This window comes from Peromyscus eremicus, chromosome 2 (assembly GCF_949786415.1).
Source record: "Peromyscus eremicus chromosome 2, PerEre_H2_v1, whole genome shotgun sequence".
In the NCBI taxonomy this organism is placed as follows: domain Eukaryota; kingdom Metazoa; phylum Chordata; class Mammalia; order Rodentia; family Cricetidae; genus Peromyscus; species Peromyscus eremicus.
This window is the reverse complement of record NC_081417.1, coordinates 78,267,848-78,293,380: the sequence shown is the minus strand read 5'-3', so window position 1 is coordinate 78,293,380 and position 25,533 is coordinate 78,267,848. Positions and strand designations below refer to the sequence as shown.

Genomic DNA, 25,533 nt, shown 5'->3' with positions numbered 1-25,533 from the left:
CTACTTCCATATGTGGTTGAGAGAATGGCACACAGCCATGCTTTCTTCTTTTTAGTTTAATGCATGTAAATGACCTCATGGCATTACATTTTCACCACATAAGTAATTCAAAATTAAGGAAGAGAGGGAGGGATAGAGGGAGGGAAGGAAGGAGGGAGGGGAGGAGGGGGAAAGGAAGGAAAGAGGAGAAGCAAGCGAGCAAGCAGCAAGATGGTGGTACAAAAGACCTTTTCGCAAGGTACCCTCTGCAGCAATGTTTGAGAAAACAGTCCTATAATGAGACTGTAACCAAGCACATCCCACAAGGACATGGCGGTGACTCACTCTCCTAGAGAGTTTCTGATCTTATCAAGAGTAGAATTACTGGGAGGGAACTGCAGGGATTCTACAAGACTCTCCTAGAGATTACTTTGAACATACTCAAACCTGTAAGGACTACAGTAAGGACAACATGACACTGAATGATTCTCCTGAAGAAATGTATGTCCAGAAAGACACAATAATATGATCAAGTACTGTTGTAATTGTTGTTGTTGTTTTGTAAAAATAGAGACCAGGAAAGCAGAAAAATGTAGCATTATGAAAACATAAGGAAACACTCTTGAAGAAGAAACACTTCACACAGAAGTTTTAAATGGTATCTAATAAATTTCATGTCAAATTTAACTAAACATATAAAAATTTTAAATGGCAACTAATAAATCCCCATGTCAAATCTTTTTTAACAAAATCCACAAATAGATTATAAAAATTGAACATCATAAATGTCTCTTGTATAAAGTTTGATGGGAAAGTTGAATTTCTACATTAGTTTGTTTAATCAGATTCTCATGAACTTCGGCTACTGCTCAGTGCAGCAGACACAGCTCCCCGTAACTGCTATGAAAACACTTCCGGTTCGGCAAGGCAGCCTCCCGAGATCCGTCTTCAGTCATCCACAAATGTTAACCGTCCAGGCCCTTCGTTCTTCATCCATCTCCGGTAGCGCTTCCACCGAGGGTCATTCGCCAACTTTTTCTTTAACTCTTCCTCTTGCTCCTGCTTGTAGACCTATGAGAATAAACAACAGAAACGACTTTATGATACAAAGAGAAACCCATGCTGTGATGGTTATGGAGTGTCTAGTTTTCCAGTGTCACTTCAGCTGAACTTTAGTCCATTTGCCTTCTGGAGACTAACTCAACATCCAGTGTCAGAAAAGCAAAAGGTATACAAGAGCTACACTTTCTCTGTTTTGGTTCTGTGATGGGCTCCTGCAATGTAGCCTAGGCTGGCCTGGGACTTGCTAAGTAATTCAGACTAACTTGGAATTCAAAGTCCTCCTGCCTCAGCCTTTCTCTGTCTAGGATTAAGATTGGTGTACAGCACCATGCTTGGACCTTCCCTTCAGATTTTTCACTTAACCAAGGAACAAACTGGCTTTACATATGCATTTGCCTCTAAATTGAATTTACATCTACTTTTCAAAGATAATTAGTTTTTTTTTTTCTTTAAAGTTACCAAAGAAGGTTGTATAAATCACACAGGTTAAGAACAAAGAATTTCTAGTATTTCTTTAAGCTTTAGTCAACCAAAACTAAATGAACAATTTCTTACAGCCACATTAATTTTTAAAGAGTACTGTTTCCAAATAATAGAAATAGTGGCTAAGAAAACTTTGTGCAATATAATAATTCAGCCCAGTACAATAATCTGAAAAGACAGGGTTTAAAGCAAACAACTTTCAAAAAGCTGTGCATGTCTGTGTGTGTGTGTGTGTGTGTGTGTGTGTGTGTATGGATGGCAGTGATGGTGTGTGTGTGTGTGTGTGTGTGTGTGTGTGTGTGTGTGTGTGTGTTTATAAATATGGTGTGCAGATGTGTCTTTTCTCCAGCACTCTCGGCCTTTGTTTTTAAAACAGGGTCTCTCCCTGAATCCAGAGCTCTCGGATTTGGTTAGCGTCAGGGATCCACCCGTCTCCACCAAGCCCTGTTTTTCACGTAGTTTCTGGGAACGTAAGGAAGCAGTCATGCATGTGAGGCAAGTGAGGACTTCACCACAGAGCCTCTCCATTCCCTCAAATAGTTTTAAGAGCTAAATAACAGTACAGTATCTCCTGTTTTTAGGTAATTTACACACAGGAGTATATTTACTTGCCAACCATCTGGCAACTCCTAGTAATTTTACTTTCCATAAAGATTTAGAACATTACACACAGAATGGAGTTGGCTACAAAACAGTGTAACAGCTAACATCCTAAGTTTCTGAAGAATGTTTCAATGCGCTCAATGCTTATATTCATTACATTAGCCAATTAATTGTATCAGAACCTAGGATAGGAGAGTGCTGGAGCCTTCAGCACTGGGGCTAGATCACTGAACACAGCTAAATAATTTCTGTAGCTGTCAATAGTGGAAAATAACACTTAATAAAACGTCCCAGCTTTAAAGGCATTACAGTAAGTTGATTTCAATAAAAAGCATGTAACATTTCAAAATTTGATAATACTATTCAGAAGATTCTATGCTTAATTATTTTGAAATAAACAATTATTTCAACAAAATTTTTCTTTTTTTTTCTGTCTTGCTGTTTTGGAAGGAAGAAATTTAATTAGTGCAAACAACAGAAAGCCATCTAGACAGCCTATGTACACATCACTCCGCTTCAGTTTGACAAGCTAGACTATTCTTAACTTTTACCAGGATAAACTGATTAGAGTATCTGAAGTACAGCTTAAAAAACAAACTTTAAGTTAAACCCACCGTCACACTATAAGCAGGCCCTGCACTCCCCACTCAACTCTGGACTTCGGAAGTGTAGAAGGCACCTGTGCAGTGTGACTCCTCACCACCGTGGCCCTGCAGCAAGGGAACACACCACTCTCCACTGGCAGCGGCCGCCACTCACCTCGTAATTCTCCTTTATCCAAAGCTCCCGCTTGAGAAACGTCTCCTTCTGATGGTCCTCCAGGCTGTCAAACTGAGACTGGGACATCTTCATAGACTTGCGTATGAGGTAGAGTCTCTCCTCCTCCCCGTATTCTTTGCCTTTGATATTAAAGTTATAGACCCACCGGCAGTACCACGCTATGTACGAGCACAGGTGAAAAGGAGCCAGGATGACTTGAAACAGGAGGAGGTCTCGGACTTGGGGTTTCTGGTAGCCCCCCTTTATGTCTATCTTACTTTTTATAATGTTCTTGATGATGCTCTCCTCCTCATCCCGGATCTCCTCTTTGGACTTCTTGTTTTTCCCTTTCTCTTTGGCTTTCCTGAGCAGTCCCTGCTCCTTGGCAATTTCTGTTGCCTGGATGCGGTATTTGGGCACTGTGGCTAGGTAGCTGATAGCTTTATTGTAGCTATTCCACCAGCTGAAATACTACAACATAAAATAAATAAAAATAAGACATTTTATTAGCAAAATCCATCAAAAGAAGCAGCAGCAGTAGTTCTTGTGAGTGCCATTCCCCCACAGAAACCCAACTGACTAAAACTATGGCCCTCAGCCAGGTGTGGTAACTCACACCTGTAGCCCAGCACCTGGCAGGGGAGGCAGAGGATCTGACTCGGAGAGCAGCCAGGGCCACGCAGAAAGAACCTCCCAGAAAACCAGTGACAAGAGTGAACGCAAAGATTTACTTTATTTGTAGAACACTTCTCCTTTCCTTTGTTTACCAGAGGAAGATTCAACTCCATAACAGCTAACAAGACATTTGCTTTAAAATTCCAAGGCTGGAAGCTCAGGCAACTTTATTACTTTTTCTCTCTTTCCTAAATAGCTACATCTCCAACAGGAATGCTTACCATATTCAGAACACAAAGACTCAAGTATATTTGAATTCTTCTCATTTGGCAAGAGAAAACTCAGAAATATATTCAACCTCAAAGGGTTTAACTCTCAGAAAAGGCCTTGCTGCTCACACAGCATATCCAGGCTTCAGTTCCTCTGCTAATAAAATCCTGGAATCTACCAAAAACAGAAGACCAGGGGAGGGCAATACTTCTACAAATGCTAGTAAGTTGAAATACATCATCTTTTATTATTTAAACTGAATACTGTCCTAGAGAAGAAATTTTCAGGGCTGGAGAGATGGCTCAAAGGCTACGAACACATGTTTATCTTGGACAGCACCTGGGTTTGTCTGGTTCCCAGCACCCAGAATCATCTCGATTCAGGAAATCTGGCCTCCACTTCTGGCCTCCACAGACACTAGACACACAGGTGGTTACACACACATACATGTATGCAAACACCAATACACATAGAATAAAAGCCTTTGAAAAGAGAGAAGTACTTCTCAAACTTGCCAGCTACTTTCTTCCTGGTCGTCTGATGTGTTCTTTCCTCGAAATGAGCAGATGAGCAGATGAGCAGATGAGCAGTGCAGTTAGGTAAAGAACACCAGGGAAGACAGCACTCCAGGCCGAACTCAGATTCCTGGGACAGTTTAAACCACACGAAGAGTTCGTGTATCTCTTTGAATCTGGCCATTGGTTTCCTGCTGAGCAGCAGCTCCTTCTGGGCATGCAGAACTGGGGGGGGTGGGGGGGGGCATTTGGGACTGCCAGAGAAGGCAAGCAGTGCTGGCATCAGCCAATGGGAAGCCAGCCTCATCAGCCATGGAAAGGGTGTTCTTAACGTTGCAAGTTCACGGGCTATCACTGACAAGTCCTATACAAGTACATGATATCATCTGGCTGTCCTGTGGACCCAAACACTCTTAGAGGGAGATGAGAAGAAACGGGTTTGGAGGGTTTCTGTAGCTATGCAATGATATTTGTGTGGTTTGAATGAAAACTGTTCCCTGTAACTTCAGGTCTTTGGTGGCACTGTTTGGGAGGGTCTGAAACACCTAGGATGTGGAGCCTTGCTAGAGGACTACAACCCTGAGGCCAACAACTTTGAGAGTTTATGTCCTCACTCCGCTTTCTGCAGGATGAAATGTGTGATCAGCCAGCTTCCTCCTCAGGCTACCTTCCTCACCTCCAGGTGCCTTCCTCACCATTATGGACTCTCTCTGGAACTGTAAGCCAGAGTTAATTCTTCCTCCTCCTCCTCCTCCTCCTCTTTTTTTTTTTTTTTTTTCCCTGAGATAGGGTTTCTCTGTGTAACAGTCTTGGCTGTCCTGGAACTCATGGAGATCCGCCTGCCTCAGCCTCCCCAGTGCTGGGATTAAAGACATGCGCCACCAGCCTGGCTTAACTCTTCCTTCTGTAAGTTGTTTTTGTCATGGTATTTTATGACAGCAGTAGAAAAGTAACGGAGAGAACAGCCACCACTGGTTTCTAAGACTCCCTGATGGCAAAGATTCCAATGCTAGGGCGCTGGGGGAGGGCATGCTCTATCTATAATATATATTTGTACGACAAGACCCTTAGGTAATATAGCACCATGTATAATGAATAAATACAGTGAAAAAAATCCTAGAATAAATGAGTATTTTTCAAATGTAAAAAAAAATGAATCTCAACTAGAAGAAAAATTTACAAAATGTACTTATAATACAGATTTAATGGCTAGCACTAGGCAACACAAATACACAGAAAGACATATATATACACATATTCATGAATACACACCTGAAACATGGAAATGGCGCACACACTGACCAAAATCACCACCCTGACGTCCACTCTCGGGGCTAGGCGTCTGCTGTAGTAGTGATAGTAATGGCTATAGTATTCCTCCGGGTGATCCAGCATGTAGTCATAGTCTTTCCGTGTTTCTTCATCCTGTAAAGTGAAGGAGAATCTATTTCATATGACATGTCACTAGGAGCTTCAGTTTATAATCTGTTAATTGAGAATTTCATAATTATGAAAGATACAAATAAATATTAAATCAAAAACCTTGCCAATACTCGTAAAAGCATGTATATACCTTTGTTTTCAGGACTTTTACATTAGGTATAAAGACAGAACACAAACATGCCCCAAACTCTTTAGTATTTTCAGTAGTCACAGAAAACCCAACACTTTGACAACTGCTAACCGTTAGCTAATGCTATAGTAGAAGTTCCTGTAATTTCAGGGTATTCTGATACCTACTCAACCCGCCCCCTCCAAAAGAAACACGGCTTATCTCCTATTTATAATCAAAATCAGGTTCCAGCTTTAACTAGTTTTTCTGCTGAAAGCAATGATTAAGACAGCAAAAAGCAGATGAAACTAGTCTAAGCCTAATCCTGTCAAAGAACACTGAGACATCACTTAGCACAACATAAAGGTCAAAGTCTAGCTTTGTAACCTTGGGCAAAACACTAAGCTCCTCTGAGCCTCATTCTCTTCCTTTGTAAAAAGAAATACTACCCGTCCTAATATTTTCCATGGGTGTTCTGAGTATCAAATGACATACACTATGCAGTAACATGCTACAGATGTGTATGTGGTACTTTACTGGTGTAACACACTGACAGAGTCCACTTCATAAATAAGGTAACCTAACTTTCTTATAAATATAAATTCTGTCCAAAGAATTCTGAAAGTTTTAGGGGATGTTATATACTTCATTTGCTTGTTTATGATGTGTGTGGGTGTGCACACTGAATACAGGCATGTGAATGACACCGTGCAGGCGTGGAGGTCAGAGGACAGGTCAGTCAGTCCTTATGTTCCACCTCATTTGAGGCAGGGACTTTTCTTGTTCACCGCTGTGTACATCAAGCTTGATGACCTGCAACCTTCCAGGGAGGGATTCTTCTGTCTCTACCTGCCACATCACTGAAGAAGCACAAGCATTCCAGATGCACAGTACCCAGCTTTATGTGGGTTCTGGGGATCCTAACTCAGGACATTGTGCTTACACAAAGCAAGCACTTTTATCTCCCTCCCCCAGCATCTCCCCGTCATAATAAAACATTCCTTAAAAATCTTTTATCTTTTTATGCAGCCAATTTCTAACAGATAAATGCCAGCATTTTATTGAGCTACTTCAGAGCTATTCAAGTATATATGATACAGTTTTTTAATCTCAAAAGAAACCTATTTTTCAACTTGTCCTGTTTCACAAAAATGGTAACTAAGACCAAGACAAATTATTTGATCTTTACATGGTGTACAATAGAAACCACTGCAAAAATAATAACAACCTAAGAGGATGTCCTTCTAATTTAAACTGTTCAACACTTATCAGGCTGTACCTTCTGAGTAACAAGACACTTCAAAATCCAACCCAGTGCCTGTCACTGTGGACGGATGCTACAAGGTCTGTTTAGGGCTTGCCTCCTTTTGAGAACTTCAGTATGTACTTTCTTATAATTAAAATAAAAAGTTGGCTAATGATAAAATCTTTCCTGATTATTAAAATCATCATGTATTTTCCATTAAAAACTGAGTGCTCAATGAAGTTATCCTATATTCATTATACTTAAAGTATTTTTAGCTCTTACTAGCACATGAAAGTTAGTATTTAGTTAGTTATACGACAGTATCTTTAGACACTGTACGACAGTATGTGGAGGGCTGAAGAACTATCTGTTACATAAGCAGGAGTGGGCTCAGCTGACACTGTCTTCAAATTCACTCCTTGTACGTTCTCTTTTGTCAGAAAGGGTTTTCTCACGGCAGTCTATGCCATCAATCCACTATCCCTTAGCAAGCAATCACTGTATTCCAGAGCTCCTAACCTAGGAAAGGTCCATCTCTACAGCAGTCACACAGGCAGGTCTGAACACTAACTCCCACCCCTCTTGAGGTGTCTCACTCAGTACTTTAAGAATTTAATCCTTCTAGAATCTCCCTCTTCTTCCACCATGTTTTTGGTTCTGGTGGCTAGTTTTATAGAAATGTCCTCCTAAGGCCTGAAACTGGGCTTTGACCCTAGCTTCCAACCTTCTGAAATGTATTCAAACAAGATTCTTTTGCTCCAACTAGACTGCCTATCATTTTGAACTGAAGGCCACACTGGAGTCAGCTCCTGCCACCCTGTCCGCAGTCTCTACAGAGCCTATGTCCAGCTGTCTGTTGCACCCTAGTTGAGGCATGGAGCCGGCTTGGAGAGCACCGGCAGCTGCCGCATGAGCACCCATGTGCTGCTGGGTGCCTAGTCACTCTCCTTCCTTCCCTCGTCCTAGTGCAGTTCACAGTCTAGGAACACAGACACCACTGCTGCTCAAGATCAGTCCAGGCCTTCCCCCAGGGCCTTCTGAAGTTTCTGGACCCAGGACGTCACAAGAGGGTGATGGCCAAAGCTCCACATCCACCCTAGTATCTGCCTCTCCTCAGAACCCTCGTCTATTCAGAGCTTCCTAAGTCCTGAAGCTACACCACACTATGAAAGGTCAAGGGGCAAATCCGACTTCTCTCAGGATGGGTTCTTCCTCTGAATTTTCACTGTAAAATCTTTTTTTTCCTCTATAAAATGAAAACAATCTTTGAGATCAAACATCCCATAGAATTTAAAAGATATCCAAAGTTGGTACAAAGTGGAAAAGGAATTCTCTCCACAAACTAAGTCAAGTCAAAAATCCTATTCTTTAGTAACTTACAAAGTTTAAGACACACAGATACCAAGAATAAGTAGCCAAGGACAGAATAAGAATGACCATTCTTCTCTTAGGGGGTCATATCAGAGAACTAAGGTACATTATTATTGTAACAGCATTTCCCCCTCTAAAACATCTTAGAACTGAGGTTCACAGGGTTTTCATTTTTATCTTGACTGTTTCTCCACAGTCAGAGTTTAAATTTCCTTGGCATGCACCCCAACCCCCAGCCCCCACCCCCACCCCCACCTGGCCCAAACTCACCTACCTAGCAATCCCTTACCACTCCTCCTACCCATGGCAAACAGACAGCAATTTCTGGTTTGGTATGCTCTTCTAACACAATGTATTCTTTCTTTGAACATACAAACCTCTCTAATTTGAAGCACATTCCCTTCCTCTAACCTTATGAGCTCCTAAAAGTCATGAACGCTACTGCTTCAAACAGCTTTTTGTGGTGATGGAGACCTAACCCAGGCCCTTGGGCATGCTAGGCAAGTGCTGTACCACTGAACTACAATCCCTTACCCCGGAACACTCTTATCACACTTAGTGTCTATGTATTATAGCACTTATCACATTGTAATCATCAGATTTTTTTCTTGTTCTTGAATGAGAATTTCTTAGAAGGTAAGTAGTAGGGTGTTCATTAATCTCTATATTCCCAGGGCCTAGCTCAGTGCCTGGCAGTCAGTAAGTCATTTCAAAACTATGTAAACTGTTTTAAGAGTTTTTCCTCCTTATACATCTCTCTCCAGCCACATAGGTCTGCAGCTCAATAGCATGGCTAGATGAGTGATTATGTCATAAAAACCTCATGATAGAAATGACTACTTGAATTTACAGCTTATGAAAATATGCTAATGTGGCTAAAACAGCTTGAACGGTTTAATATCTTACCTTTCAATAAGGTAGTACTTTTTCTTTCAGCAATACTGTGGATCTTAAGGTCCCAGGGTCAGAAGATTCCAACTTCTTTCCAAAATCAAAACCTTTATACTTGTGTCTTCCTCTCTGTCCTGAGCCTCGACAAGCAGGGCAATATACTCCTTGTTTCTAATTTCTACAGGAGTAATGGTGCTTCTGCTGGTGTCCATCCATTCCCAATCCTCTTGGGCATATGCAGGAGGACTGGAACACAACCACCAATAGCTAGATCAAAAGTGAACAAAGGAAACCCACAAGCAAAGAAGCCCTTCCTTCTCTCGTGAAAATGACCACCCCCTCCCCAAGGCAAAAACATTATGTCCTTGGCTTAAAATAAGATAGGCATTGTTTACTGTCAACAAACATGAATTGCAATGTAAGATATTGCAGTCAGTTTTACATCAAAATGTTCTATTATACAGAATAAGGAGACCATTTACTGATGGGAACGGCCAGGAATCAGGAATATATGAAAATGTACTCATATTTGTTCATTCTTTTTTTTTTTTTTTTTTTTTTTTTTTTTTTTTTTTTTTTTTTTCGAGACAGGGTTTCTCTGTGTAGCTTTGCGCCTTTCCTGGAACTCACTTGGTAGCCCAGGCTGGCCTCGAACTCACAGAGATCCGCCTGCCTCTGCCTCCCGAGTGCTGGGATTAAAGGCGTGCGCCACCACCGCCCGGCTATTTGTTCATTCTTAAAATACATATTACTCTTATTAATATACACACCACACACACACACACACACACACACACACACACACACACAAATCTCTCTCTCTCTCACACACACACACATCTCTCTCTCTCTCTCTCTCTCACACACACACACACACACACACAAATGATGATGCTTCAAAAATAAAACCTGCTCCCTTACATTTTTTCCCAGGCCATTATATCTTGCTAAGGGACAAGAAAATGAACTACTATCAGTTTTATGTTTTTCTTGTTCCCTGTCCCCAGCCAATCATAAGTGCAACCATCTTACGTGTCTTCTCGAGGTCCACGATTCAACTATCTATGCCCTAGTGACACATCGACTTTCCCTGGCTGCTCCTACTTCGACTATGTCTTGAACGTTTTCTAAATGTAACATAAATATCTCCGATTCAACAAGCTCAAAAGCAGGTTTGCTCTTTCATGTCTCAGCTAATATATCAATGTGTACCCATCATCTCAGTTTTAAAATCTTCCTTTTTCAATTCAGGAAATAAGAACATAAGGAATCAGCCCCACGTAAAACACAGGGGAAAATGAAAGCAGTAAGATAAAGTCTTAGCCTCAGGAACCCTCCTTTCTAGAAGCAGCTAGCACACAAAAAGCACAATTTCATGTGTTAACAAACAAAGACTGAGTTTACAAGCTGAGGGCCACAGAGATATGAAGCGGAAGAGAACTGGGTCTTAAAAGTGAGTAAGGAACACCAGAACTTGGAACGAGCCTTAGAATCAAGTGTTAGGGCACAGAAGCACTGAACAGCAGGACAGACTCAGCTGAGGCACTGGGGACATTCAGGAAGCAGTAGGAAAAGTACAGAAAAGTAAGACTGAGTGAAGAGTCTTACACGTGCCTGGCATGGTGGCACACGCCTTTGATCCCAGCCCTTGGGAGCAGAGGCAGGTGGATTTCTGTGAGTTTGAGGCCAGCCTGGGCTACAAAATCATCTTACATGCTATGCCACAGAGTTAGTGCTATGGGATATTCTGTATGGCAAATGTGTTGCTCTGATTGGTCAATAAATAAAACACTGATTGGCCAGTGGCTAGGCAGGAAGTATAGGCGGGACTAACAGAGAGGAGAAAAGAAAGAACAGGAAGGCAGAAGGAGACACTGCCAGCCGCCGCCATGACTAGCAGCATGTGAAGATGCTAGTAAGCCATGAGCCATGTGGCAAGGTATAGATTTATAGAAATGGATTAATTTAAGATATAAGAACAGTTAGCAAGAAGCCTGGCACGGCCATACAGTTTGTAAGCAATATAAGTCTCTGTGTTTACTTGGTCGGGTCTGAGCGGCTGTGGGACTGGAGGGTGACAGAGATTTGTCCTGACTGTGGGCCAGGCAGGAAAACTCTAGCTACGAGTTAGTATTATTTTGAACATCATGTTCAAAAGTGAAATGCTTCAAAGTTTGAGGACAACTGCATTAAGTGTACTTGTTTAATTTTGAAGACATTTTTGTTACATTATTTGGAAAAAAGCAAAGATTAAAAAAAGAAAAAATATCAATGAGTAACGGCTTTTAAGTGGTTAAATGGAATATGGAGTGTTGTAGGATACTTGTATACTGTGTGACGATGTACTGCTGTGAGTGGTGTTATAAAAGGCTGACCAGTCAGTAGCTAGGCAGGACTTCCAGGCAGAGAGAATTCTGGGAAGAAGAAAGGCAGAGTCATCAGCTAGACGCGGAGGAAGCAGGATGGGCAATATGGAAATGAGGTAATGAGCTACATTCCAAAATGTAGATTAAAAAATATGGGTTAACTTAAGTTACAAGAACTAGTTAGGAGCAAGTCTAAGCTAAGGCCAGACATTCATGTTTCCATGTCATTATTGTGAGTTGGCGGTCCTGACAAGAGAGTACTGATACATATGGCACCCAACATCTGGCCACATATATCCACAATAAGGCCCGAGAAAGTTAAACAAACAAAGTTCCAAACAAGTGGCTTCCTGGTGACACGGTCTCTTGGTTGGCCTTGGTACGCAGAAGAGGCACAGCTGACTCTTTTCAGAGGCCCTGCTGTGCAGCTGAGCACTTGAGCAGCTGGCACTGGGCACAAACACCTGCCACAGGTGGACACAACAAATTCCCAGAGCTGGGCAGATAAATTTGGCTCATGTGGTCAGAGAACACTACACACAGGCAAAAAAAAAGAAAAGAAAAAAAGAAGGGGGAGGGGAGGGAGGAAGGAAAAAACAAAAAGAAAGAGGCTGAAAAAACCCTCTAAACAGGTAACAGTGTGTTTAAAACTGTGCTTAGGGGCTAAAGAAAGAAAAGAAAATGGGTATAGACAGTCATAGAAAATGTTAAAAGGGCCTGCTAAATTAAAGCAGCCTATATACTTTAGGGATGTCTTTGCTTCAGAATGGAAGTTGGGAAATGTGTTGCGTTGGGGGAGAGGTTGTGCTTTTGTTTCCAAAGGAAACAAAAAGCTAAGGATTCCTTCAAAATTAATAAAGATCAGATTTGATCTGGGGAGAATTCCTGAGGATCTTGGCTATAAACATAAGAGAGGAAGCCAGGAAAGACTACAGGGCAGGTGATGTATATGCTAATCCCTCTGCATGGAAACAGCTAAGAATGGATGAGACATGATAAATCGTGTTGGTTACAGAGTCCTCATAACTTCTTACATTTCAATTTGGATATGCAGTCCAAACAAACTTATAAAGTTGACAGATGCCTTTTACCTGGTCAAACACAGAACAAAAAAATCATCTTTAGCTGACTTATGCACACCACATATTCCATGTTTGTACATATACAGATATGTATGTTACCTTTAAAAGTTTGTGTTCTTAGAAAAAAAAGGACCAGACACCAATGAGGACAATTTGCCCAAGTGATCCAGCCTCTCAGAGTGCCTCTGTTGCAGTTTCCTTGAAAATCTGCATCCAGAACAACTTCAAAGCTGATAGCTGAGATGGTCCAGCCTCAAGGACTACTCCAGCCAGAACTTCAGATAAGCTCTATACTTTCCCATTACCCAGAGACTAAGCAAAAAAAAAAAAAAAAAAAAAAAAAAAAAATACAGCTAGCTCTCCTAGGACTTGACCATTATCCCAATTTTCTCAGGATCCCCTAAAGATACTATCACCCCCAGATAACAGGAAGCAGTTTAGAGAACATGACGTGCACATTCTCAAGAGGTGGGGTGGGTGGTTTCTGGTCATTCAGTGGGTTATGAATGTCACTGTTTAGTAGGAGGGCTGGTTGCAAGTTGTTACTGGTCATGGTCAGAAAAAAAAGTAGGTTAGATTCAGGAATCTCTTTCTGAAAAAAAAAAAAGGTGGCGGGGGGTGGGTGGGTAATAGAAATGATAAGGTAAATGGGTAGATTATTGAATCTACTTTCAAACTAAAAATACAACTAATCTCAAATATTTTTTGGTATGGATTTTTGTATATTGATACAAATTTAAGGTTATTTTTGTTATACTGTATATATGCTTCTATTTTTGTTTAAGGTATTATACCTATGCAGCTCATTTAAAAATGTAATGTATAATTAAGAAATACAGGTTAGTAGTTAATCATCTATAGTAATCAAACTTGTAGCCATGTTAGGGCAAAGAAAATACCTTTGCTGTGACTGCTGACAGTATCCAGTCCAAATTGGACAAGCAGGACCCAAAAGAAAGCTACTGCCGAACTTTGCCAAGACAAGGTAGGACAGTCCTTTAAAATTCCTGATTTGCAGGAAAATTTGTCAAATATTCTAGGCCTGTAGGCCAAAGATGGATGCCACAACATTGCAGAGGAACCTTGGGTGACTGTCCAGGCAGTCAGATGTCTCTGTCATTTTTATAGTTTTGGAAGTTGCTTGCTCTGTACTTCCTGTTTATTCAGGAAATACTATATCCCTCTCTGGTCTCTGATGGGTTGAAGACTAGATAGTTATAGTTAGTTTTCCTTAGTTATGATAGAAAGTAAATTAGGTACAAAACTTTGGATTCACCAAGAGAGGATAGATAATGGAGTATTTTCTCTGAATTTGACAAATATAAATGAACTGAACATTGTAAATGTAACTCTTACTTGATAATCTTGTTCTTATTGTTTATAGTTTTACTGTATTAGAGTTAAAACTTTTCCTCTTTATTTAGACAAAAAGATGGAAACGCTGTAGGATATTTGTATACTATGTGAAGATGTATTGGTATATTTGTGATTGGTTAATAAAAAGCTGAATGGCCAATAGCTAGGCAGGAAGTATAGGTGGGACTTCCAGGCAGAGAGAGAACTCCGGGAAGAAGAAAGGCAGAGGAAGCAGGATGGGCAATACGGAGATAAGGTGATGAGCCATGTGCCAGAACATAAGATTTAAAAATATGGGCTAAGTTATAAGAACTAGTTAGGAATAAGCCTAAGCTAAGGCCCAGCATTCATAATTAATAATGTCTCCGGTTTATTATTTGTGAGCTGGTGGTCCCAATGAGAAAGTACTACCACAATGGAGGACTTTGTAATGAAAAGGATATACAACAATCAAGGGAGCTCAGGCCTGGTGGCACACACTTTTAATCCCAGCACTCAGGAAGCAGAAGCATGTGGATCTCTGTGAATTGGAAGCCAGCCTGGACTACACAGTGAATTCCAGGACAGCCAGGGCTATGAAGAGAGACCCTATCTCAAAAAACCAACCAAACAAACAGAATCAAAGGAGATACTGAACATGATACTGAAGTTTCTAATTATATAGAATATGTGACCTATGTGTTAGAATTCTGCCCTCACTCTAGCTGCATGACTGCACATGTGCAATTCAGGAGTTAAGCAAAGGGTCTCGTGTCTTATGTCATCAGGTGATCACATATGCACAGTGTGGTCGCACAATCTGCGCATGCGTGGCGTGGCTCTGTAAGCCCATCTGCGCCTTAAAGAGCCGTGACTCAGATCCCACCCTCTCTCTGTGTTCTGCTCCCCACCACCATCTTTCTCTCTGTCCTCCGCACATGCTCTTTCCCAGGCCTGGTTCTTCTTGCCTCCCCGCTTCCTCCTAATAAAGCTCTCTGCTACCAGGTAGTGTGGCCGTGGCTCGTGACCTCTTCACGCGGTAACCAGCACCGTTTAGCATTCATTTCACTATGTAAGAATGAAGGACTAGGAAGCAAGTCTGGAGAATACAGGGAAACGGGAAAGAAAAAATGACTGGATATGCTTGCACTCTCTGGAGCCTCCAGGGATTCTCTACTACTATTCGAAATACGTGCTTTGTCTATGAATAACCTACTTTGTCAAGACAGAAGTAACTTGAGAAGCCAATAACTTGTATTCACAGTAAGGCAAACTGTATCCAGTGGAGAGTAACTGATGACTACCTTATCAGCTCTTCAGTAATCCCTATCGGACTTAGAGCGTGCAACAACTCTTTCTCTTTTGAATGAATTGTCATTATCACATTGGTTTTCTTATCAACTAGTGAGCTAGACCAAAGTCTGTGATATACATTCTTTTTGTACTTGTGTGAAAAGCATCATTATATTCTCTTTTAAAGTTTAGTCTTTAACAAAGATAGCAGGACTGTACTTGTGCTATGGGTAAGAGGCTGTTAAAAAACCAAGCCTACAAAACGGGCAGGTTTGGAAGCTATCAGCTTAAAAGCAGAGGCTGAAGTCAAAGATGTAGCTTGAAGTCAAAAAGGGCTTAGAGGCCTGGGGAGATGGATGGCTCAGTGAAGGAAGTATTTGCTACGCAGGTATGAGGATCAAAATCAAGATCCCTAGGCCTTACATAGAAGGTGGGTGGGCATGGTGGTCCTCTGTAATCTGATGCTCAGGAGGGGGAGACAAGGAAAGCTCCAGGCAAGCTGACCAGACGGATTAGTGGAATCAACTTGCTTCTGATTCAGGAAGAGACAGTCTCAGTAAATTAAGGTAAAGGGCGTACCGAACAGTGGTGGTGAATGTCTTTAATCCCAGCACTTAGGAGGCAGAGGCAGGAGGATCTCTGAGAGTTCAGGGCCAGCCTGGGCTACAAGTTCCAGGCTGCCAAGGCCACACAGAGAAACCTGTCTTGAAAAAACAAAACAAAAAGGCAAAGTGTTCAAGGAAGGCACCTAACATCAACATCAACTCTTGGCTTCCATCTCTCTCTCTCTCTCTCTCTCTCTCTCTCTCTCTCTCTCTCTCTCTCTCTCTCACACACACACACACACACACACACACACACACACACACACACCAAAGACCTTAGAAAACAGAGAAGAATACACAAGACAGAAGCCTAAGGAAAAGCAGTTTACATCATAAGCATGAAAAAGGACTTCAAAACTTACAAGGAAGGTTAGACGTGTAGATCCTTGCCTAGCATGCCCAAAATCTTTAGTTTAATCCTCAGCACCACAAAATAATAATAATAACAAATTGGAAAAAACTAAACAGCAACAGAAAAAAATGGCTAGAAAGAGCAGAGCGGCAGCAACATCTGTAATCCCAGCTATTCTGTAGACTGAGACTGGAGAATTACAGATTTGAACCCAGACATAGAAAATTTTCAAGACTGTTTAAAAAGGGGAGTGAGACAGAAAACATTTATTGAGCATCATGAGAAAGTAAGCGCATGAGACTGAACCAGTCTCTGCTGTAAATATACTTTCTAACTTCACAAACATACAGAGATATCTAAATAATGCTCAACTCCTGGAGACTATTTTTCATAACAGAAAAAGTCACAAGCCAAGGGTCAGAAGATCTGAGCCTTGTACAGTAGGAACAGTGAAGCTGGACAGTTAATCCCAGTCCTTTGATCTCACAGTATGCCGTGCTACCGGCTCCGGGTTGCTAAGTCGGTCACAGGTGAGAAGAGCTGCTTCTGTAAGAAACGGTCACATAAGTCCTATGCCTGCAGGTTCCTATTCCTTCACACCCCTCCACCCTCCCTAACCCATCTCAACACCTCCCTCAAGCTGCTCTCTGAAACAAACAAGACTGTGTTATTTTTCATCTCAAAACCTGCTACAACTATTAAAAAGATAAATAAAGTTCAAACTTTTAAACAAAGCTTAAGAGTTGAGCTGAGGGCATGGCTCAGTTGCTAGAGTATTTGCCTAGAATGCTCAAAACACAGGGTTTGGTCCCTAGCAGTGCACAAAAAACAGGCATGGGGCCTGGGGAGACAGCTCAATGGGTAAAGTGTGACACACAAAAACTACACGCACCATCACCATCATCACCATCATCGTCATCATCATCATCTAAAAAGAAACAGGCACAGCAGTGCAGCACTATAATACTAGTACTTCTGAGGTAGAAGCAGGAGGATCAGAAGTTCAAGGCCATCCCCTTCAACTACAATGAGTTTGAGGGCAGCTCAGGACTGTCTCAAAGGGGGGGAAGGGAGCTGGTCACTCATTATCATCTAATCCCAAACTGAGTCCTCTGAAGCAGTTTCCCTCCCACGTATTCTACAGGCTTCCAATCTAGAAACAGATCTATGAAAAGAATTTTACCAAAAAAACTTAGTAAAGATCTTTGTGTTCTTATTTCTCAGAATTTCCTCGTGATAAATCTACATGAGCTAAGTTAAAATGTCAACTCCTGGGGCTAGGAATAGAGATCAGTGGTGGAATACTCACCCAAGCAATGGGGATTAGTTTATCAACTAGACAGTTTCTGACTAGAATTATATGACATCAGGAGTTTGAGACTGATCAACTGCTCTGATTAGGTGCTGACACATCATATACTAGATAATCACAGCATCAGAATTAAGCATATGTTACAAAATCAGCCTTAGACATAGTGGGCAATAACAACCCAAATTCAGAGATCAGTAAAAAAAAAAAAAAGTTTTATTGTGGTTTCATAACAGGAAGTAAATGCAGTATAGATGCTATAATACCCTTCTGAACCCACAGGAAAAAATCACTATCAACCACATCACACCTTGCAACTAATCACAGGAAAGGCCTCAAAATCCTTGCACGTGTTGCAGGCAGTCCTGATCAATCAAAGCAGATGTATGAAATTAAAACCATCTTCAGTCTATGATCTACAGCATCAGTTCTCAACCTGTGGCTCAAGACCCCATTGGAGTTGCATGTAAGATCCTACTTAGCAGATATTTACATTGCTAACAGTAGCAAAATTACAGTGATGAAGTAGCAAGGAAATAATTATGGTTGGGGGTCACCACAACATGAGGAACTGAATTAAAGGGTTGAAGCGTTAGGAAGGTTGGAAACCACTGATCTCTATATAGAGCTACTTAATGTGGTTGTTTATTACCATCCTAACTGTAATAGATAATTTGCCTACTTTTATGATAGTCATCATTCAGTATGAATGGGGTGGTTATTCTAGGACCACAGTATATACTTAAATCCTGAGATGTGGGGCCGGGCGGTGGTGGCGCACGCCTTTAATCCCAGCACTCGGGAGGCAGAGCCAGGTGGATCTCTGTGAGTTCGAGGCCAACCTGGGCTACCAAGTGAGTCCCAGGAAAGGCGCAAAGCTACACAGAGAAACCCTGTCTCGAAAAACCAAAAAAAAAAAAAAAAAAAAAAATCCTGAGATGTTCAACCCCGTATATAAAATAACACAACATTTATTTTTAACCTCTAGCCTCCTTTAACAATACCTAATATAATGAAAATGCTAAGCAATAATTGTCACACTATATTGTCTAGAAATCAAAGACAAAGCATGTACATGTGCAGTACAAGCACTTCTTTTTGAGGCAGGGTCTCAGGTAGCTCAGGCTAGCTCGAAAGTTCTTGTGGAGTCAAGGAAGACCTTGAACTGCTGCCCACCCCATTCCCCCTCCCGTCTCTAACTTCCCAGTGCTAGGATTACAGCTATGTGCTACCACCTGACATAATTGCTGGACTAGAGATCAAACCCAGGGCCTCACGCATGCTAAGCACATCCACAACTCCAGACATTTTCCCCACCAGATAGTTTCCATCTAAATTTGGCTGAATCCCTGAATGCAGAACCCATGGGCAAATTACTACAAATGGCTGACTAAAATCTTCATGACTGAAAAGATTTGGAATGTTAAGAAGTGCACCAAACTTTTTCGCCTTAAAACAAAGAGTGTCTGGGGAAAAAATATAGTACCTCACTCCCAGAACATGCCTTGAACACTAATGACTGTACTTCTGTTTTCCATCTATCAGAAATGCCCCTTCATTGTCAACCATGGTGACTTTCTTCCAGATCTAGCTAAAAGGGTACATTTATTTTATTATGTCTCTAATCGGAAAATAATTGCTTCCTTTTCACACTGAAATATGAACTGTGGTATATAACTTAAGTAAATTATGACCAAACAATAAGTATCTGTCTCCATGGTTTTAATAAAAGCTTAAAGTCAAGCTGACCCCAGGGACTCAGACCTGTAATCCCAGCTACTTGGAAGACTAAGGAGGATTGACTGTAAGGTCCAAGATCTGCCTGCTTTACAGTGAGTTCAAGGTCAACCTGAGTAACTTAGACGGACAATGCATTAGACTTAAAATTGAAAAACAGAGATGGGTATGCATGGTACCCAACTCATGGGAAGCAGAGTTCAAGGTCATCCCCAGCCACAAGAGAGTTTGAGGCTAACCAGTCAGGGCTATCTAAGACTCTGTCTCAAAACCAAACCAAACCAAAATAAACAAATAAATAAAAGGTCTAGACCAGCATGGTGGCATAGCCTTCAATCCCAGCACCCAGGAGACAAAGGTAGTTGGATCTCTGTTTGTTCAAGGCCATTCTGGTCTACATAGAGAGTTCCACAACAGACAAAGCTACATAGTGAGACCCTGTCTCAAAAAAGAAAAAAGGAAAAAAAAAAAAAAAAAACCCGCAAGAAAAGAAAGAAGGTCTGGGATAGCTCAACACCTGCCTAGCATATACAAAATTCAATTCTTGGTTTAAAAACAAAACAAACAAATGAAAAACCAGGGAGAGAGTCCTACCTTCCATTGCCTTAGTCTCCTCCCTAGCACCTATGACAGAGCTTAGGAAAGGGCTGAGTAAGAAAAGATGCCAAGAAACCAACAGCAAGTTATACCCCAGAACAGGGAACGCAAAATCCTCCTTGGCGAATTCTCTTTAAGTGCTAGAGGTACTGCCATCTCAGCCACTGATGAAAAGAAACAAGCACTGTTCTTTGAGAAGCCTTGCTTCCAAGACAGAGCTAATCTCTCTACAGCATTCTTTAACTTATCAGATAACCTTCAGGCCAGCAATATTCCTATGACCGTTTCTAGGTTCTTGTGATCTTGTGAAATGTCAATCTCTTTTTCATTTCCTACCAATCACAATTTTTCTAATTCAATCTTTTCTTGCATCTGCTTACTGTGTGTTATTTCCTGTATTTCATATCCAGTTTTAACCTACATTCATAAGTTATTTTTTGCTCCCATTTTAAAACCCTCAAAACATTAAAAGTAGATAGTACAATTCTTCTCTCATGCAGGAATATTTCATTCATAGCCGTCTAATTTATTTATTTGTACTACTCTAAAATCAGTTTGAGTGAAATATCAAAGTAGGCTGCACATAACCATGTCAAAATGCCAGAAACCCACTTTCAATTTCCATTCTACCCGAATCTGTCTCCAAATGCGAGTTTAATTAAAATTCATTACCTGATGTGCCAGACATTGTGCTAGGTCCTATGGGTACACAGACAGTAAACAAGGGACATGGCTTAGTGGCAAAGAGAAGAGTTACTTACATTTACAGTGTACTGTGATAAGTGCTATAGCCACATAAGGCCAGACTAGAGTGTTCCACCTTAGGAGATTCAGTGCTGATTCAGCTGAAGTCTATGACTTCCCTCAACCCCCAAGAGTCAAATAATCCAAACACCTTTGCATTAGCTTAACTCATACAGCACTATGTGAAATCATTCTGGTCTGAAGTCATGTTGTGACCCAGAATTGTAAATTACTCGCTAACAGAAACTAAGTATAACTTTGCATAAGCATCTGAGCATAGCCTTTACTCTCCATTACCCACCCTTTTCCTGGGTTTCCTCAATGTCTACATGCATAGGCAGACTCTTTTGTTGCTGAATTAGTAATGACCAAGTGTCTTACCTTCTTGTCTCATTAACTGTGTTTAAATCCTGTCACTACTTATTTAACCACCGCCATCTAAAAACAAACAAACAAACAAAAAACAGTATCCTCACCCCCGCAAAACCCCACCTTGCTCTCAAAAGGACATTTATACCAGCAAAACAACTCTGAATCACAAACCCACTGATGTATTACACAAATCCTGTCCCCATACTGAAGATGCACCTATTATCAACATTCAGGGATAGGCTTCTGTGTGCCATTTTTATCCCAGAGCCTCTAGAACTCATGTTCTCCTACCATTCTAGCTGACCAGTTCCTAGCAAAATTCATCTAGATTTCTTATCCCTCACAAATCCTTGTTCCAGACTGAGGCTATAATACAAACAAAACAGTGATTATACCTCCATTGCCTCAGTGGGATAATATGGAGACAAGCCGGCCCTCCAAAATTGGATGGCATGCTTCATGAAAGCTTTGCACTACCCTGAAATGGTATTCTCGGGCAATCTTCTCAGTTCTCCATTATGAGAGAAATACAAATCAGACCACCTATTTGTCTTCAATACCACAGCGATGAAAAGTCCTTTCCCAGGTGAAGGAATACAATGAACAGAGCAGACCCTACCATGCTCTACTGAGAAGCTAACCCTGTATTCATCTCTACATTCTAAACAGGACTTTCCAGAGTTCTGCTGGGTCTCAGCAGTAGTGCAGCTCCAGAGTAGGTGCTAGAACACTCTCCTGGTCCCTTCTCCGTGAGGGCCTTCTATTCCTAGTGCCCTGTTGGGAGGTGTTTGGAGCTGCTATAAACATCTTTTCACAGTCAAGTAGAATGTTACTCTCTCTAGACACACTAGGTTTTTGTTTGTTTGTTTGTTTTTTAATTTTATCATCTATCTATCTGTCTGTCTGTCTATTGGTGTTTTTGAGACAGGATTTGCCCATGTAACCTGGAATTTGCTTTGTCAACCAGGCTGCCTCAAACTCAGAGATCCACCTGCCTCTGCCTCCTGAGTGCAGGAATTAAAGGTGCATGCCACGTCGCCCAGCTTAACACACTAGTTTTTAGCAACCTAAAAGCCCCTTGTTCCTGAGTGGACATATTATTTTATCTAGCTTTTTATTTGTTGATAAATCAATTCTAAACTTTAGGGGTCAAAACCTTTAGAAGCAACCAGCCAGAGAAGGCCTCTGAAACAGTCTCTCCAAGAAAAAGGCAAAACTATTTTGAGTTCTGGGGGTCCTCCCGGGAAGAACGTTACCTGCTGTCACTACTTCTACATTAGTTCTGACACTTGATTTCAAAGTTCTTAAGAACATGCTCACCATCCCCACACCACACCTACCCGCTCATCTCCAGCCATACAAAACCCAGGAGAAGGCAACAACTACCAGCACTTCCTCGGCTCTCTCCTGGAAGCTATCTCAGCAGAGTCCCCTGGGCCCCAGCAGGCCTTCGAACATCACCAGCAGAGGCTAAGTGGCAAGGAACCACTCATTCCTCAGCAAACAGCTTGGGTCTTCATGCGCTGGGCTGCTCTGGGTGGAGCAAGTTCTTTCTCTGAAGTCTGTTCTCAATCACTCTTCCCTCTAGTGACAGGGTTAGACTAAGCCCTCGAATTTCAGCCCTTTTCACCAGCTTCTCACCCATACCTCAGTCAAGTGCCAATAAAAACTGTAATCTCACGGGCTAGTGAAAACTTACTAAGTGAAGCACACGCTCTTAAGCGCTCCAAATTCCAAACTGCTCTAAGCCTGAAAGAAAAGGAACCGGACAGTCTTTCCAACTCTGCAAAGCTAATCTGGAGGACGAATCAACCGTTAAATGATAGTACAACCATTGAGTAAATGACTCAAAGAAGTCATTAAAAGCAGACTGAAAAAAACTGCCCCCCACCCCACCAAAAAAAAAAAACCTAAGAAAGAAATACAGCTATAATTGATGCTGCATTCTCATGATGGGGCTCTTGAAACAGTAATACCTCCATCAAGCATGACTTATATTTTTGGTTGCGAGCCTAGCCTTTAACGGCTGAGCCATCTCTCCAGCCCCAAGCATGACTTATAACAGGTGATTTCTTACATATATTGCAGTAACTGAAGAAAAGCATGTCAGGCTAAATCTCCCTACATCCACACAACACAATAAAACCTTGTCAAATCACTAAAAGCATCAAAAAAAAAATCCTACTAATAATTCTCAATCTTCTGCCTCAAGTCATTAAATGGATATGCAGAAACAGCTACCCAAGGTTACTCGAGGGTGTCAGAGCCAAAAGTCAAACGACCAGTCTTTGGATTGAAAGTTCACTGTTATTTGTGTTTTTCTAGTTCTTTAGACCTGAGCTAAATGTCATCATTGACATCATCCCAGAAGCCAAACTTCTACCCTATCAAATTGGCACGATCAGTTATTACTCAGTGTTGCAGACCTCTCTTTCCTCTGCCCTATCCTAGATCCTAGCACTGACGATTCCTGCTTTCCGAGCATGCACCGCAAGTTATGAGAACGCTTTTACACCAAAAATAAGTGCAAAGCTTTGCATAACAACTGCGCCAAAAGAGAACTGGCTGTCCTCCAAGACTCGAGGTGGTGGCCATGCTGGCTAACGGGCCGAGGAGGCTCTTTCTCACGACCACGTGGGAAACGCGGACCTCCTAAAGATCCCGGAGGGGGCCGCACTGTGCCGGGGTCATAGAGGACCTGGTCACCCAGGTGTGACACCCAAATCCCCGGCCACCCATCCGCGCCCGCGGGTCTCACCTTGAGCGTCTCGTAGGCGGTCGCCACCAGCAGGAAAGCCTCGGCGCTCGGCGGCGCGCCCCCGGGGCCATCGCCCGGCTCGGGCCGGTAGCGGTCGGGGTGGTAGCGCCGGGCCAGCTGGCGGTAGGCCCGCGCGATCTCCGCCTTGCCGGCCGAGCGGCTCACGCCCAGCACCTCATAGCAGTCGCGCGTGCCGCAGTACAGCCCCTCCACCAGGGCCTCGGCGGGCCGCGCCAGCAGCAGCGGCACCAGCAGCAGCGGCGCCAGCAGCAGCCATGGGCGTCGGCCGGCAGCCCCCGGTTCCCGGCGCGCAGCGAGCCGCGCCGCCATCCCCGCCTCGCTCGCCGGTCTTCTCCGCGCTGGGCTCGGCCGGAGCGGCCCGGTCCACGTCAGCAGGCCGCGCCTGTGCGCAGGCGCAGGGGGCGTGGCGCCGCAGCCACTTCCTTCCCCGGGCGTTGCTAGGAGAGAAGGACGCCTCGGCTGCTTCCGGCGGCTTCCGGTGGGCTGCAAAGCTGCGGCAGCCAGACGCTCGCTCCGTGTGTTGTGAAGTGGAGGAAGAAGCGTGTCTGTCCGAGGCGCGCCTAGCCGCCCCGTGCGGTGCGGCCCATGCGCAGGAATAGCCACACTCCACCTTCTTGACCTCGGGACTTGGTCCGCCGCAGTGGGAGCTCCGGGCTCTTGGATCCCGTCTCCAGGCCCTAATGCCGTCCTCCCCAAACTGAAGATGAACTTAGATGAACTTAGACAATTCCGTGCGCTGCCTGTCTCCCAGGAACGCTGAAAGTCGATGGCCTTTTAGTTTCCTGTTTCTCAGCTTATTTATATTTTGGATCAAATAATTGCCTGGAGAATATAAAACGTTTAGTAGTATTCATGTACTGTCTACAATGGGTGTCGGTGACACCACCCACCCTAATTGTGACGATCAAAAAACTCAAGGTCTTGCGAGTGCCTTCAGGGGGGTGGGGAGATGGGGTTGGGATAGGAGATGCTCCATTAAATTTGAAATTCAGATAACAGTTTCTAAGTGTATTAATAATTTATTTGTTGCTGTGACCAAATACCTGCAGGCAGCAACGTGAGAGAGCAAGGGCTCATTTGGGCTTCCAGTTACAGGGCTACAGCCTGCGAATTCAGTCGGCACCGCCTGGCAACAAAGCGCCAGCCGCACTGTATCTGCAATCAGTGTGGAGAAATGAAAATGTGCCGAATTTGTTTTCTCGTGGTTGGAGTCAATGACCCACTGTATACGACGGTGCTGTCCATATTCTCACCTCAGTTAAACTCTTCTGGAAAACCACCTCATCCACTCAGTCAGAGATGTGTTTCCATGGTAATTCTAAATCCAGTCAAGTTGATAGTGAAGATGAAAAATGACAAGTATATCCCATGTGACTGACTCTATAGCAGCTGTTATAACTGGCAACTTGTTAACAACTATATTTGGAACCTAGCGATTGGGTTAAGATCTGATAGACCGTGTTAAATACTCAGAGGGAATACAATTAAAATTTTCTAGTATCAGCATCAGCTCTCTATAAACTTTATTTCATTTGAAATCAATTCAAAATGAGCCACATACGAGTATTTTCCCCAAGGTGGGAAATGTCTATGAATAGTCACATTTTCAGGTTTGA

At 42.5% G+C, this 25,533-nt stretch overlaps 1 protein-coding gene across 1 annotated transcript; it reads right to left on the bottom strand.

Moving 5' to 3' along the window:
• Positions 1-513: 513 nt before the first annotated feature.
• On the bottom strand, positions 514-24,241 carry Dnajc25 (DnaJ heat shock protein family (Hsp40) member C25). The gene is made up of 4 exons (XM_059254402.1): positions 23,897-24,241; positions 5,559-5,711; positions 2,887-3,357; positions 514-1,050 (listed from the first exon to the last, which is right to left on the bottom strand). The coding sequence occupies exons 1-4, from the start codon at positions 24,224-24,226 to the stop codon at positions 928-930; spliced, it is 1,077 nt and encodes a 358-aa protein (XP_059110385.1). The 5' UTR covers positions 24,227-24,241; the 3' UTR covers positions 514-927.
• Positions 24,242-25,533: the final 1,292 nt, after the last annotated feature.

Bases quoted from the DNA above. Each gene is read 5' to 3' on its own strand.
- Dnajc25 (XM_059254402.1), bottom strand. From the start codon at position 24,226: ATGGCGGCGCGGCTCGCTGCGCGCCGGGAACCGGGGGCTGCCGGCCGA. The intron at 5,712-23,896 runs GTGAGACCCGCG...TTCACTTTACAG, and splicing joins CCGCCTACGAGACGCTCAAG to GATGAAGAAACACGGAAAGA. The intron at 1,051-2,886 runs GTGAGTGGCGGC...TTATTCTCATAG, and splicing joins GGATAAAGGAGAATTACGAG to GTCTACAAGCAGGAGCAAGA.